The following is a 12,643-nucleotide window of genomic DNA, read 5'->3' on the forward strand; positions in this document are numbered from 1 at the left end:
CTGGAACCAACTTCCAAGGGAAGTGGTGCTGGCCCCTACCCTGGGGGTCTTTAAGAAGAGGCTGGATGCCTACCTGGCTGGACTCATTTGAGTCCCGTTTCTCTTTTTGGGGTTTTTTGTTGTTCTCCCGCCCTGGCGGGGGGTCGGGCTAGAAGATCTACTAGGTCACTTCCGACCCTTAATCTATGAATCTATGCACCAATGGAGGCTGAATACTGTGCCCACCTGACAGCTGTTACAGTGCCTAATGTGAGGTAAGGTGTTAGCTACAGTCTACCTATAATTGTTTATAAAGTGTGTGTTACAGTGGCACTGTAGCATCTGAATGCAAAATTAAGCATAAAGTGAAATAGCTGCTTGGGAGCAGGCAATTCAAGTCTTGCCCTATCCTGCCCTGCCTTGCCCTGCAGTAATCCAGGCCCCAAGTTCCCATACAATTGCATCCCAATAATTAAAAGTGCTGGTAGCTTCCATGATAAAAGTGGTCCCTCCAGGGCAATTTTGAGGCACAGCTTGTGCATGGATTGCATATGTTCTTGAGATAAAGACAACTCCAGGCTATCCATCAACAAGGTATAGTCCACACATTTTCCATTTGCAAGAGGTAGCCAAAAAAAAGCCAAATTTTAAATTTTGATACTGAGAGTGATCTCAGCTGTTAATCCTGTCAATGTCCAATATGGCTCATCATCTGTGTAAAGTCACATTTTTGGGATGGCTGTTACTACTAGCAAAACAGAATCCAGTACCTTACCCAAAGTAATTTCATACTCATTCTTTATCGCAGACAGCAAAGGTTTGTAGGTTTTGAAGGCCTCTATGAAGAACTCAAAGATCTCTCTGTAAGGCTAACAGAAGAAAAAGAGAGAGAGGGAACACAATCAAGGAAGTTAATTTTCTTTATCTAGAATTCAGGGCTGGCTGCCCAGGCTTGTACAAGTGCTGTCTTAATGAATGTCTAGATTGTCATGTAGTTGCCCATATACTTAAAATTTAATAAAATAAGTACTACTTTCTTATATGCACATTAGGTCCCAAAGTATCTTAACAAAAATAACTAAAGATTCAGCACTGAAATGCAACCATACCCCTCTGCTCCCCACCTTGGATGGAGTGTGATAGGAAGGCCTGGGAGCAAGGGCAGCACACAGTCTTGGCAGCTAAATTATTTGCAGAATAATGGCTAAACTTTTCCCTGAAAGCTGTGATCAAGCAGGTGTGAATCTTACATTTAAAGATAACTACAGAATGTTTATTTCCAGTATCTCTAAAACCATTTGCATTTGGGACTTTTGCTTAATATCCATGGAAGTCCTGGAATCAGAATTTCCTAGTGACACTAAATTCCAGCAGAAATGCTAAACCAGACCTTACTGTAATCTAATATTATCTATAATCTAATATTATCTATAGCTTTTACTTTGTTTAACATATACATTTACTAGCTAATGTAAACTAAAGCAGCCTACAGCAATGACAAGTAACTGTAAAAGGAATATATGTCTACAAGTGTATCCAACACAAACTGCTTATATTTGTTCATTTCACTGTAACTAAAAACAGTTTATAGACAATGTCCCTGAAATTCACTACAGATCCCTGGGTGTGCCTCCAGATTATATATTTGTGAATGAAGGACTGCACTGTTGCTTCCCCTCTTGGTGTGTTTTTCTATTTAGAGCAGTGGTGGCCAACCGGCAGAACACATGCTGTAAGTGGCACAGGCAGCCAGAGTGAGTCTCTATGTAACAAAAGGAGCCTACTAGTGGCCAGTCACTATACTGGCTGCCCCTCTGTCTAAGGCAGTGGTCTCCAAACTTTTTTGATCACACACCCATATCAGTAAAAAAAATTTGAGCAAGCACCCCCAATATATATATATTTATATAAATATACATATAAATAGAAGTTCTAATATTTCTTCTCGCACCCCAATGGATCGTCTTGCGCACCCCACTTTGGAGACCACTGGTCTAAGGCAGTCTGCCTGTCTTGTCTGCTATGACTTGTTGAGATAAACCTGATGTAATAAGCAGGAGGCTGCCCCTTTAATGTCCCTATATCAAGGGGTTTACACATGGCTCCAACCTTCCCTTACCATGTCCCATGCCTTGCAGATGGCATCCATATTGCACAGTGCCTCACACTGACTCATGCTCTAGGGTGTTACTTGGGACTCTCATTCCCCTCTGGAGCTCACCGTCACTATGCCGCCACACTGTATATTAAGCTATTCACTGTAACTCCCCTGGCCCCTTACTGGCTGCTATCAGCCTTTAGCTCTGCTTGTCCCACGTATCTTTAAACATGCACTGCATGCCTTCTCACTGAGGCCCAGCTCTGCCTCTGGCCTACCTTCTCCTCCACCCCTCACTGGGGCAACAATTTACTCTCCTCACTGGAGTCCACTCACTCGAGCACTTTAGTGCAGCCCTTCAGGTTGCCCCTTGCCACCCTACTCTCAGGCCTCCCTTGCAGCCCTACTCCATTCCGCCCATTCTCTTCCTCTGCCCCCTCACTGAGGCCAACACTCTGCCCCGATGCCGGGGTCTTACACCCCTTGGGCTCACGTGCCTCTCCTAGGCATGCCTGGTCCCACTTCCTTCAGCGTCTTACACCCCATGGGCTCAGGTGCCTCTCTCTAGGTATGCATGGCCCCACTGCCTGCTCTTCTTGCCATAAGTTGTGGGGGCTGAGGTTATAGGTGCCCCTACCCACCTTTCACTGGGGAGTCAACTGGCCTGGCATTTCTAGGGAACTACCACATCATAGGCAGTCCCACCAGGCCATCCTTCCCCAGCAGGGTGCAGTTTTCAGTCATACCCAGGACCAGGAGCCTCCTGCCATCCCCATAGCTCCTGCTTTTACCTGCAAGGTATTCCTGAGCAGCTGCTCAGCCAAGTAGTGTCTTTCCAGCTGCCAGCAGCAGACTGCTCCCTCAACCCTGAGGGCCTGCATCTAAAATGGAGGTTGCTCAGCCCCCTCCTCCAATCCCAGGGCCTTCCTGCAGTCATGTGACTGCCTCTTTACCCTGGCATACACCTGCCAGCTGCCCTGATGTCTGCTCTGGGCCTTAAAGTGACAGGCACCAAAGGTGCTCTGTCATGAATGACTGGTGCCTCTTGAGACTGGGGGGGCACCATGGCAGTGAGTGGGGACTGCCCACAGACATCGCATTGGTGTTGATGGCAGGGGTGGGGGTGGTGAACAGCAAGCAGGGACCACCTACAGATGCTGCCAGCCATGGTGAGGGGGGGAGGGGATGCGAGTAGTGACCAACTGCAGAAGCCGGTGGTGGCTTATCTAGGGGTGGGGCACTTGCTCCTGTGCTCCCACCATGTGTTGCCTGTGTGCTCTGTCACACCCCAGTACTGAGTTAAAGGGGGTGCTGATGACAGGAATCATGGCAGCACTCAGAGAGGGGCAGGGGATCAGAGCAGCAGTAGAGGAAGGGTAGGTGTCACAGGTTGGTGGTAGCTCAATGGTTTGCCCCCTGAGGGTGTCCCAGTGGTGACAGAATTTGGTGGCACCAAATTATTTAAACAATAAATTCCATAAGGCAGGTCCTGGCTCTCACTCTGTGTATGAACAATAACAAGCTCAGTAGGATCAGATTTGGCTGGCAACAGCTTTGTAGTCTTACTGGTTGCAGGATGCATCTCTCTAGTGACAGTTGGTAAGCATTTAATTTAAGACAGATGGGGACATCTTCATGAGTGAATATATTTATGAAATCTCTCTCTTCTTTTGTCCATTTTCTTCCCTGACCATCCCACCATAACCATTTTCCTTTATCATCACCATACACCTGTTCTGTTTTGCACAAAGGAGTTCAAGATTCATTGGTGGAGAAAGAAAAAGGGAACATGACTGCAGCCTAATGGTTAGGGCAATCACCTGGGAGGGAAGACATGAGTCCTTGTCCATGCTCCAAGGACTGTGGCTGTGCTTTGTCAAATGAGTGTTTAATGTAGCATACAAAAATATCCTTGAATTAGGGACCACAATTTATGTCACCTTCTCCCAGGTGAATACTTTAACTACAGAGTCATGCTCATTATCTTCCTGCTGTTAGGAACAATGAATCTTTAATTATTTTATGCAATGTGAAGGATGGAGAATGCACTCAAAATATCCTATGGTTATAGCACTTTCTAGGAGGTGCGCAGTATTGATTTGAAAACCATAGAATGAAGACAGATACCTGAACCTACATCCCTCACATCCTGGACAAGCATTCTAACCACAAGACATTGTATAAAATTAGGGGGCCACCACCTTCTTCATCAGTATATTTCAATGAAAGTGGTGGCTACTATCTTGAACTCCTTTGTGTAGAACAGAACAGGTATATGGTGATGATAAAGCAAAATGGTTGTGGTGGGATGGTCATGGAAGAAAATGGATAAAAGAAGAGAGAGATTTCATATATATGTATTCACTCATGAAGATGTACCCACCTGTCTTAAATGAAAGACTTACCAGGACTGGGCTTCAAGGCAGACAGGCATTGAGACTATGGGAAGAATGCCTAGTTTGAGGAGTTTCTCTGTCTGGATAAGAGCAAGGTGCCCCCAGGCATGAACAAAGCAGATATCTAAGCACCCAGATAATTTTACCAGTGAGATTTCAGATGCATATGGATTTAGGTGGCTGCAAGGTTAGGTGTTTTGAGGCTTACAGTCTGGGACATAAGTACCTAAATTCCACCTAAATCTAAGGGCACCTATACATGAGCACAGAGGCTGCTCTGACGCACTGGAATTCTAGTGTGGCGGAGCAGACTCAACTAATTAAGTGTGCTGGAGCACGGCAATTTCTGTGCTCCAGCAGCCTCCTGTGTCTTGTGTATCAGTGTCCCTGTGCTTAAAAATGGTGGTGGGGGTGACTGAACTAAAGCTTGTTGAATGCGCTTTAGTTCAAGCAACCCCGCAGCCATTAGGCGTGGGGACACTGATACATGAGAGTCAGCAGCGCTTTAGTTAAAGCAGTTGTCGGAGCTGCTCTAATTAAAGCACCACCACCCCACCCCTGGAGCACATGTAAAAGTGCCCTAAGTGCCTAAGTCCTTTTGTAGATCTTTACCCTGGGGCTTTGAAATGTGAAGGGTTAAATGAGATGGTAAGTGAAGGTTTATATGAGATATACAAGCAGATACACTGATTTCTATGCAGTCCTTCAAACTACGATGCAAAGTTTGTTCTCTTCCAATAAGGGCCAAAAATGTCTTCTTTTTCCATGCACTTTTCCTTTAGGAACCTAAAAATGTCCAGATAAAAAAATCCATCTTGTTCTATATTGTTGTTTAGAGTCCCCATTACCCCCTCTCAAGCAGCTCACTATCAGACCTGAAGCTTCAGCTCCTGGGCATTATCTTTTGTGAGGTCCAGAGACTGTAATTCTTCTCTTAAATAGGATTCCATTTGCTCCAGGTATTGTGGTTTTGCAATTGTCAGAGAAGCCTGTTCACTGCTGCAGAAAGACAGAAAATGACAACCAAAATTCCAATACATCTATGAATTTACAATCAATGAGCTTTAGTATCTGGGTTCTTTTCCCATCCCTTTCCACTGCTTTACAGTGGATTGTTTTACCACAGTAGTACAGCTCTCCAAAAAGCAAGAGAAAAATCTCAATGTCCCAACTTTATCAAAGAAAGAGTGAGTAGATAAGAATGCTATCTAAATACCCTTCACCTAACAGCTCAGATTCAGTAAAGCTGTACTTGATGTGAAGGTAGCATTACAGAAAGGCTCAGGTAGTTCCCTAGTAAATATATGTGATAACAAATATTGGGGTCAAGCTGTATTTGTCTGCTAGGAGTACAGCACATATTGAAGGAGGGGGTAGGTTTTCTTCCATGAGATTTACTGTATTCCCACCTATGCCAAAAACTGTGGTAGCCATTTTAGTCCTCATTAAGGTAGGAGAAAAAAAAAATATTGCTGAATTCATTAAGATTTATGTGCGTTTCCCCCTTCTGTGTATGAATACAGCTCCACACAAATCTACTTCCCATTACTAATCTTGTGAACAACACAAAACTCCAATATGCCACCTGCGTGACCAAGTTGCTTCTTTCAGGAAAGGGATTAAAAACCCTAAATTGCTAACAACATAGCTCTCAGCTGCAATCTGCTTTATCCAGTCAGTTATCAAATTAATGCTAGTAACTGTAGTCAATTCTCTCCTGTACAGACATAACAATGCAACTAGATGCCTGGGGCAGCTGTGGCATCTGGCTGCTGCCGGCACACCTGTGTTGCTACAGTGGCAGCTGAGCTGTTTCTTTCTGACCTCCTTTCCCCAAAGTCAGTGTCCATGCTCCTTCCTACCATAGGAAAATGAGAGCTGGGACTGTGAAGTTCCACATGGAGAAAGGATTACTTCAGACCCAGATACTAATATTTTTTCAGCTCTCCTACAGTACATGTTCCCATGGGGAATCCTTTTGATATAAAAAGCAAGACCAGGGGTTCTGTGCATGAGGATATGGTAAATGCTAAACAATTGGTTTGAAGCAACTCAGGACAAAATACCAACTATTTGAAAGAGCTTCTTCAGCACCACATGCCTCTGGAGGTCTGGGGAAGTATTCCTTTCCTTGTCCCCTCAAGCACACTGCATATACTGCGCTAATTAAAACAGTTACGGTTAAAAACCTTCAAGCCTTTTTAGAAAAGTATCATTAGCAATTCTTGGTGGCTTGTTGGCCTCATATAATGTGCACTGGTGAATCAATATAGAATTACACTGTCAACTGCAGAACCAATCTGAGGTATTTCCTAACAAGAAGAACAATGAATATTAAATACACCCTTGATACTTCCTGCAGAGTTGCTGCTCAGGATTGGCTATGCTTCATTTTTTATCTTGAGGGATGCTGCCCCTATCTGAGGCTAGAATTCCCACTGGTGCAATTTAACCAGCAATCACAGTGGTGGGAAATTTGTTTTGGAGGTGCTGAGCACATGGGGGCCCAAGGGCCCTGGCACCCCTCAGGAAGAGGGCTGTCACCTGAAATGCATAAAACTTTCCACATGTCCATCATCTTCCATGTGTCCCCCCTAAAAGAGTCGGCACCTATGACTTGTTCTGTGATTCCCTGGTGTAAGTAAAACCTCTTTCTGCTGTCCTGGTACTTCCAAGCCTAAATTTCCCAGACCCAAAGTTGTATTTTCTCTTTCATGCTGTAACTCTTCCTGCCTAAAGCTTTGTTCTTACCCATACCTTCTCTTCTCAGGATCACAACAGGGCTGACTGTGCTGTAGGATTGCTTGCCCAGATGCATAGGCAGGCCATGTGGATAAATGACTACCAGCAGAAAACTGAAAGGGCTGAAAAGAAAGCAAAATTCACTTGTGAATCACTGTGCACAGGGTTTCTAAAAAAGGGGATGAAATAATAATCATTATCTTAATTATTAATTATATTGCAGTGTTTGGAGTGACGTTGTGACTGTGATGGTCCAAGAATTGTGAGGCAAAAATTTTGGGGTGATATCTTTTATGGGACTAACTGTATAGTTAGTTAGGATAACATTAGACAAGCTTTTGAATGAAAATTATTCTTCCTCAGGTCTGAGGAGAAAAGCAAATAAATGTGCCATAGAGCGCACACAACTGGAGTGGAGCCTTATGAAGGGCACAGAAGGGCAAGCATAGCTACCTAGGTTAAAATAAAATCTGAAGTCAGAGCAGTCTTTAAACTAGAAAGTGGAAGAAAGCCAATGGGTGCAAAAGAGCATGCAGACTGGGTTAACAGAAACCCAAAGGGGCACATCTTTCAGATTCAATATTGTTTTGAAGAGGATAGTTGGGAAGTTAGAAGTATAACTGTAGATAACAGTGAGGACCAGCCAGAACTTCTACAGTCCCAAACAAATAGCATGAGCAGTAACAGAGAGCTAAGCAAGGACAAAATTTATAAGCGTCTCTATACAAATGCAAGATACCTAAAAAATAAGATGGGTGAACTAGATTGCCTGGTATTAAATGGTGACTTCAACAAAATAGGCATCTCAGAGACTTGGTGGAAAGATGATAATCAATGGGATACTGTTCTAACAGGTTAAAAACCATGTAGAAATGACAGAGTAGGATGTGCAGGTGAAAGTGCAGCACTGAGTGTTAAGGATAGTATAGATAGTAACATCATAAAAATCTTACCTGAAAGGAAAACTACCAGAGTATCCCTGTGGCTAGAAATTCCATACTTGAATAAAATATATATAGTATCAGGATTGTACCACCAACCACCTAATCAGGAAGGTGAAGCAGATTATGAAATGCTCAGGAAGTTTAGAGAAGCTGATAAAATAGGGCAGGTAATAATAATGGGAGACTTCAACTGTCCACACATAGACCAGGTAAAAACCTCATGAGGGTGAGATATGAAAATAAAAGTTCTGTATGTGATAAATGACTGCTTTCTAGAATAACTCATCTTGGAACCCACAAGAGGAGGAGCAGTCCTAGACCTGACCCTGAGTAACACACAGAAGCCAATTCAAGAGATACCTGTTGGTGAGTCACTCTGTAATAGCGACCATAACATAATCCCATTCAATATTTGAGCAGGAGGGAGTAAGCTAGAAAAGTCTGTTATGGCAATATACAACTTTAGGAAATTAAACAAGAATGAGGAAGTTAGAAAAACGTTTAAAGGAGCAGTCAAAAATGTTAAAAGGCAGCTTGGAAGCTGTTTAAAAATACCATATTGGAGGCTCAGGAAAAGTATACACCACAAACCAAAAAAGGGGTATCAAGCGGACCAATAAAACCCTCACATCATTTAATAGCAGAGGCCATTCAAGGGAAAAAGCATCCTTCAAAAAATGGAAGGTGTGCCTAAATGAGGAAAATAGGAAAGCTCACCAACTCTGGCAGATCAAGTGGAAAAGAATGCAGGCCAGAAAAGAATGTAAGGAGTGTCTAGCAAAAGATACTAAAGTTAATAATAAAAAACTTTTAAAAATATTTCACAAGCAGGAAGTGAGCTAGGGGATCAGTGGAACTGTTGGATGACCAAGGTATAAAAGGTGCACTCAGGGATGATAAGGCCCTAGCAGAGAAGCTAAACAAATTATTTGCATTAGTTTTTACGGCAGAAGATACCGGGCAAGTTCCTATGCCAAATTATTCTCTCTCTTAACCAGAGAAGACTTTAAAGCACTGCCAGAAAATTAAAGATCTTCTACATTCACTCCTCTCAGTACCTCCAACCTCCCATCCTATACAGACATTTAAGGAATGAGGTGCTTCCTGGTTTGATAAAAAATGTGTAGAACAGAAAAGACCATTAAATAGGAAAAAGTCAGGGAATTAAGGAAAACTGGGTACACTGGAACAATGTTTTGGAGTGAGATTTGAAAGTTATGGAACGCATATAAACTACTTCTCCAGAATAAGAAAAAAGAATATTATAAATCAGCAATGGGATAAACTGAGGCTGGCAATCATTGCTAAAGATAGTAAAACCTTCTGGCTACTTGTATCAAAGGGAACAGCTAATTTTAATTATAACATTGAAAATAATATTACCGCAGACAGTTGGGTAGAATATTTTTCCAATCAGTGTACTTCTTATATGGAACAAATAAATAGAAATCTGGGGGGTAATAACCCCCCACTGATACAATTAAGTATTGGGTAACAAAGGACCAAATAGCATATCTCCTCAAATCACAACAGAAGAATAAAGCCCCAGGTCCAGATAGAATACCGGTGGAAGTTTACATTGATAACATCAAATGGTGGACTCTGATCTTGGAAAAATGGTATAACTCTAAAATTGAGTTGAGCCAAATCCCAGTGTCCCAGAGCACAACCACAGGGGAGCTGGAGACCCTCCCCTTGGGGGACCCTGGGACAGCAGCTACACAACCCATGGGAAACCCCCCCCCCAAAAAGAAACTACTTATCAGCCACAGGACACCAGACACCAAAAGAACAAAGAGTGAAGCCCACGTGGTTCACGAGCTATGCCTATATACAGCTGGAGACGGTGGGTGACGTCAGGAGCAATCACTGGCCAGAGAAGATAAAAGGGAGTGCCAGAACAGAAACAGGGAGAGTGGAAGAGGCAGCAGAGGCTCTCCACACTGGTGACAGACAGCGCACGAAGGAAAGAATCCAGACCAGAGAGCAGCAGCGAAGGCTGCGGAGGCTCTCTGCATCAGCAGCAAACAGCCCCGGTACAACGGGGTGGATTACACTTGGGGAGAGGTACTCTGAGTGGCAGAGAATAAACCCCACACCGGTCACGAGCAGCACCGGTGTCCAGGGGATGACCTCACTCCCGAAGGAGCCATAGCAGACCCGGAGGCGGTGGAGGCTTCCTACTCCAGGTTCTCATAGGTACCAAGCCATGGAGGGAGGCTGACCTGAGGAAAGGCAGAAGATACCTGTGGCAGGACACCCTTAGGGGTGCTATGACCTCCCCTAGCGGCCTTGCCTGTCGTGCCAAGTCTGGGTCCTGAATGCACCCTCTATCTCGCCCGCCACGTCTTGTTGTCACTTTATTAATGGGAGACTGCCTTCCTGCCCTCCTTGGCAGGGGGCCTGCCTTGCTCACGCTTCTCGCGCTCCTCGCCTGCACTGGGGCCCTTGCTCGTGCTCAGGGCTCAGGCGGCCTTAGCCTTACCTGGCCCCCAGACCCCTTCTAGGGTCCTATGCCCGACTCGGGCTTCTCCCGATTGGGGCTCAGGCGGCCTTAGCCTTACCTGGCCCCCAGACCCCTTTCCTGGGTCTTCCACCCACTGGGCTCATCCCGATATCGCCCGCACTGGGGCCTAGGTCGTGACACCCCAAACACAGCACCCCCTATGGCGCTAGGACCCCCCCCCCACTCGGGAGCTCCTAATAAGGCCTCCTCCACCCCTACAGCCTCGCCTGGTCCTCCGGTTCGTAATTACAACTATCAACTCCAAACAGAAACTCAAAGCCCCGCGGCTACAATGTAAATCTTGGGCCAACCTGGCTAATCTTCTCTCATCCCTGTCAGGGTCCTCTCCACCCTGTATCCGCACGCCAACGCACAACACTGCCTTGCTTGCTCTAGCAGGGCTCCTGCTCCTTAGGCTGCCAGAGGGGAACTGACTCTGGCCTCGGCCTTCTCTGTTTATGTAGGCCAGGCCCTGCCCCCTTCTGGTCAGCTGTCCCAATCAGTTGCCTTGGCAACCCACCTGTGCTGCCCCTGTGAGTGGAAGCTGAGCCTATATTCCTGTGTTCAGTAGCAGGCACCCTAGTGCCCTGCTACACACCTCCCCCCCTTCAGTTCACAACTCACCGAGCCGAGTCTTCCGCGTTGTTCACATTACGACCGCCTGTGCATCTCTCAGGCTCGGGTTCTTGTTCTTCGGTCTTCTCCCCTTACATTGGTGGGGGTTTTGAGGCGCCTCCTCCTCCCCTTTTACCCAAGGGGCAACATGTGGTATTTCTTGGGATTTGCCCCGCCATAGGCAGTCCCCCCACATTAGCTGACCTTGGTACATTACCTTCCTTGCTGGTTGAGACCCGGCCTACCCCCTGGGGGTCTTCTCTCTCTCTCCTTCCCCGGGGCCATCCACTTTCTCTTCACACACTCCTGGATCCTTTCCTCTGGGCAAACTGTACGTTCTCTTGTTTCTCTCTAGCTCTTTGGAGATCTTGGAGCCTTCCCCATATCTCCCATTGCCTCCTTAATGCCTTCTGGGCATACTCCTCCCTCCAAAATTCAATTCTCCCCTGGATTGTGGGTCTTCCTACCGACCCTTTGTAGATCTTAACATGAGCAACTCCCCCAACTTTCTCCTCCACGATGTTTCTCAGCATCCACCAGGTGACCTGCTTAGGGATATTGTTCACATAAACCCCCGGTCTTCTCTCAGGCCGGGGTCCCCTTCCAGCGGGTCGCATCTTTCTCCTTATTTCCTGTTTCTGGGTACCAGCTAATTCACTGGGGTCACTTGACTTCCCACCTGCCCAATCTACCTTGGGCTCCAAGTACCCTCGGCATAGAGTCGTCCGCGCCTCACCTGGGTTAATCCAGCAATAGGCCTCACTTTCTGGGGGGACTTGTTCCTCCTTATTTATTCCCCTGACATCCCTCAAGTCTATCTCCGTTTGCTGTTCCTGGGTGAGCCCTATGCTTTGTCTCTCCACTTGTAGGCGAGCCCATTCCTTTAGTCTTTGCCGTAGCCGGCTCATCTCATTCATACACCTCTTCTGCCACTGGTTCCATTCCTGGTCTCAATGTTGCAGGAGGTCTAACAGTGTCTCCGCTCATGAGAACCCCAGCTTCTCCTCTGTGGGACTCCCCTCCCTGGTAACTTTCCCCAGTTGCCCTGGCCCAGCTTTCTCTTTAGGACCTTCTGGACCCTTGGCCCTGGGAAACTCCTCCGGCTGCGCCTTTGCTGCTCTTAATATTTTCTTTGTGGTCCATCTGTCTTCCTGGCGGGTTTCAATGGATGGAACTTGCCCCACCAGCTGTTCCTTTCCTTCCTCTACCCCCTGTAACGGGCTATGCAACTCATGGGGGTCTTGTGGATTCCCTGCACCTTGCTCTCCGGGGTACTTTGCTGGCTTTACATGAGGCAGCATCCTAGCCCGGGCAAGTTCTAGGAGACTTTCTACTTCCTTCAAGGCTTCTCTCAAGACCTCTA

At 45.9% G+C, this 12,643-nt stretch overlaps 1 protein-coding gene across 3 annotated transcripts in view; it reads right to left on the bottom strand.

The window, feature by feature from the left end:
• TSNAXIP1 (translin associated factor X interacting protein 1) overlaps positions 1–12,643 on the bottom strand; it is a 106,125-nt gene that overhangs the window by 61,403 nt on the left and 32,079 nt on the right. The window contains exons 1-5 of one of the 3 annotated variants that reach the window (XM_019505875.1): positions 8,169–9,592; positions 7,231–7,337; positions 5,349–5,472; positions 5,188–5,259; positions 755–848 (exon numbers count right to left, since the gene is read on the bottom strand). In XM_019505875.1, the coding sequence (XP_019361420.1) occupies positions 755–848; positions 5,188–5,259; positions 5,349–5,423 (241 nt within the window). In that variant the 5' untranslated portion in view covers positions 5,424–5,472; positions 7,231–7,337; positions 8,169–9,592. Of the gene's footprint in view, positions 1–754; positions 849–5,187; positions 5,260–5,348; positions 5,473–7,224; positions 7,338–8,168; positions 9,593–12,643 lie in introns of those variants that run through there. The other 2 variants (XM_019505873.1, XM_019505874.1) reach the window with 2 other exon arrangements.

Source organism: Gavialis gangeticus, unplaced genomic scaffold (assembly GCF_001723915.1).
Source record: "Gavialis gangeticus isolate Ggan-Ray unplaced genomic scaffold, GavGan_comp1, whole genome shotgun sequence".
NCBI classification, from domain to species: domain Eukaryota; kingdom Metazoa; phylum Chordata; order Crocodylia; family Gavialidae; genus Gavialis; species Gavialis gangeticus.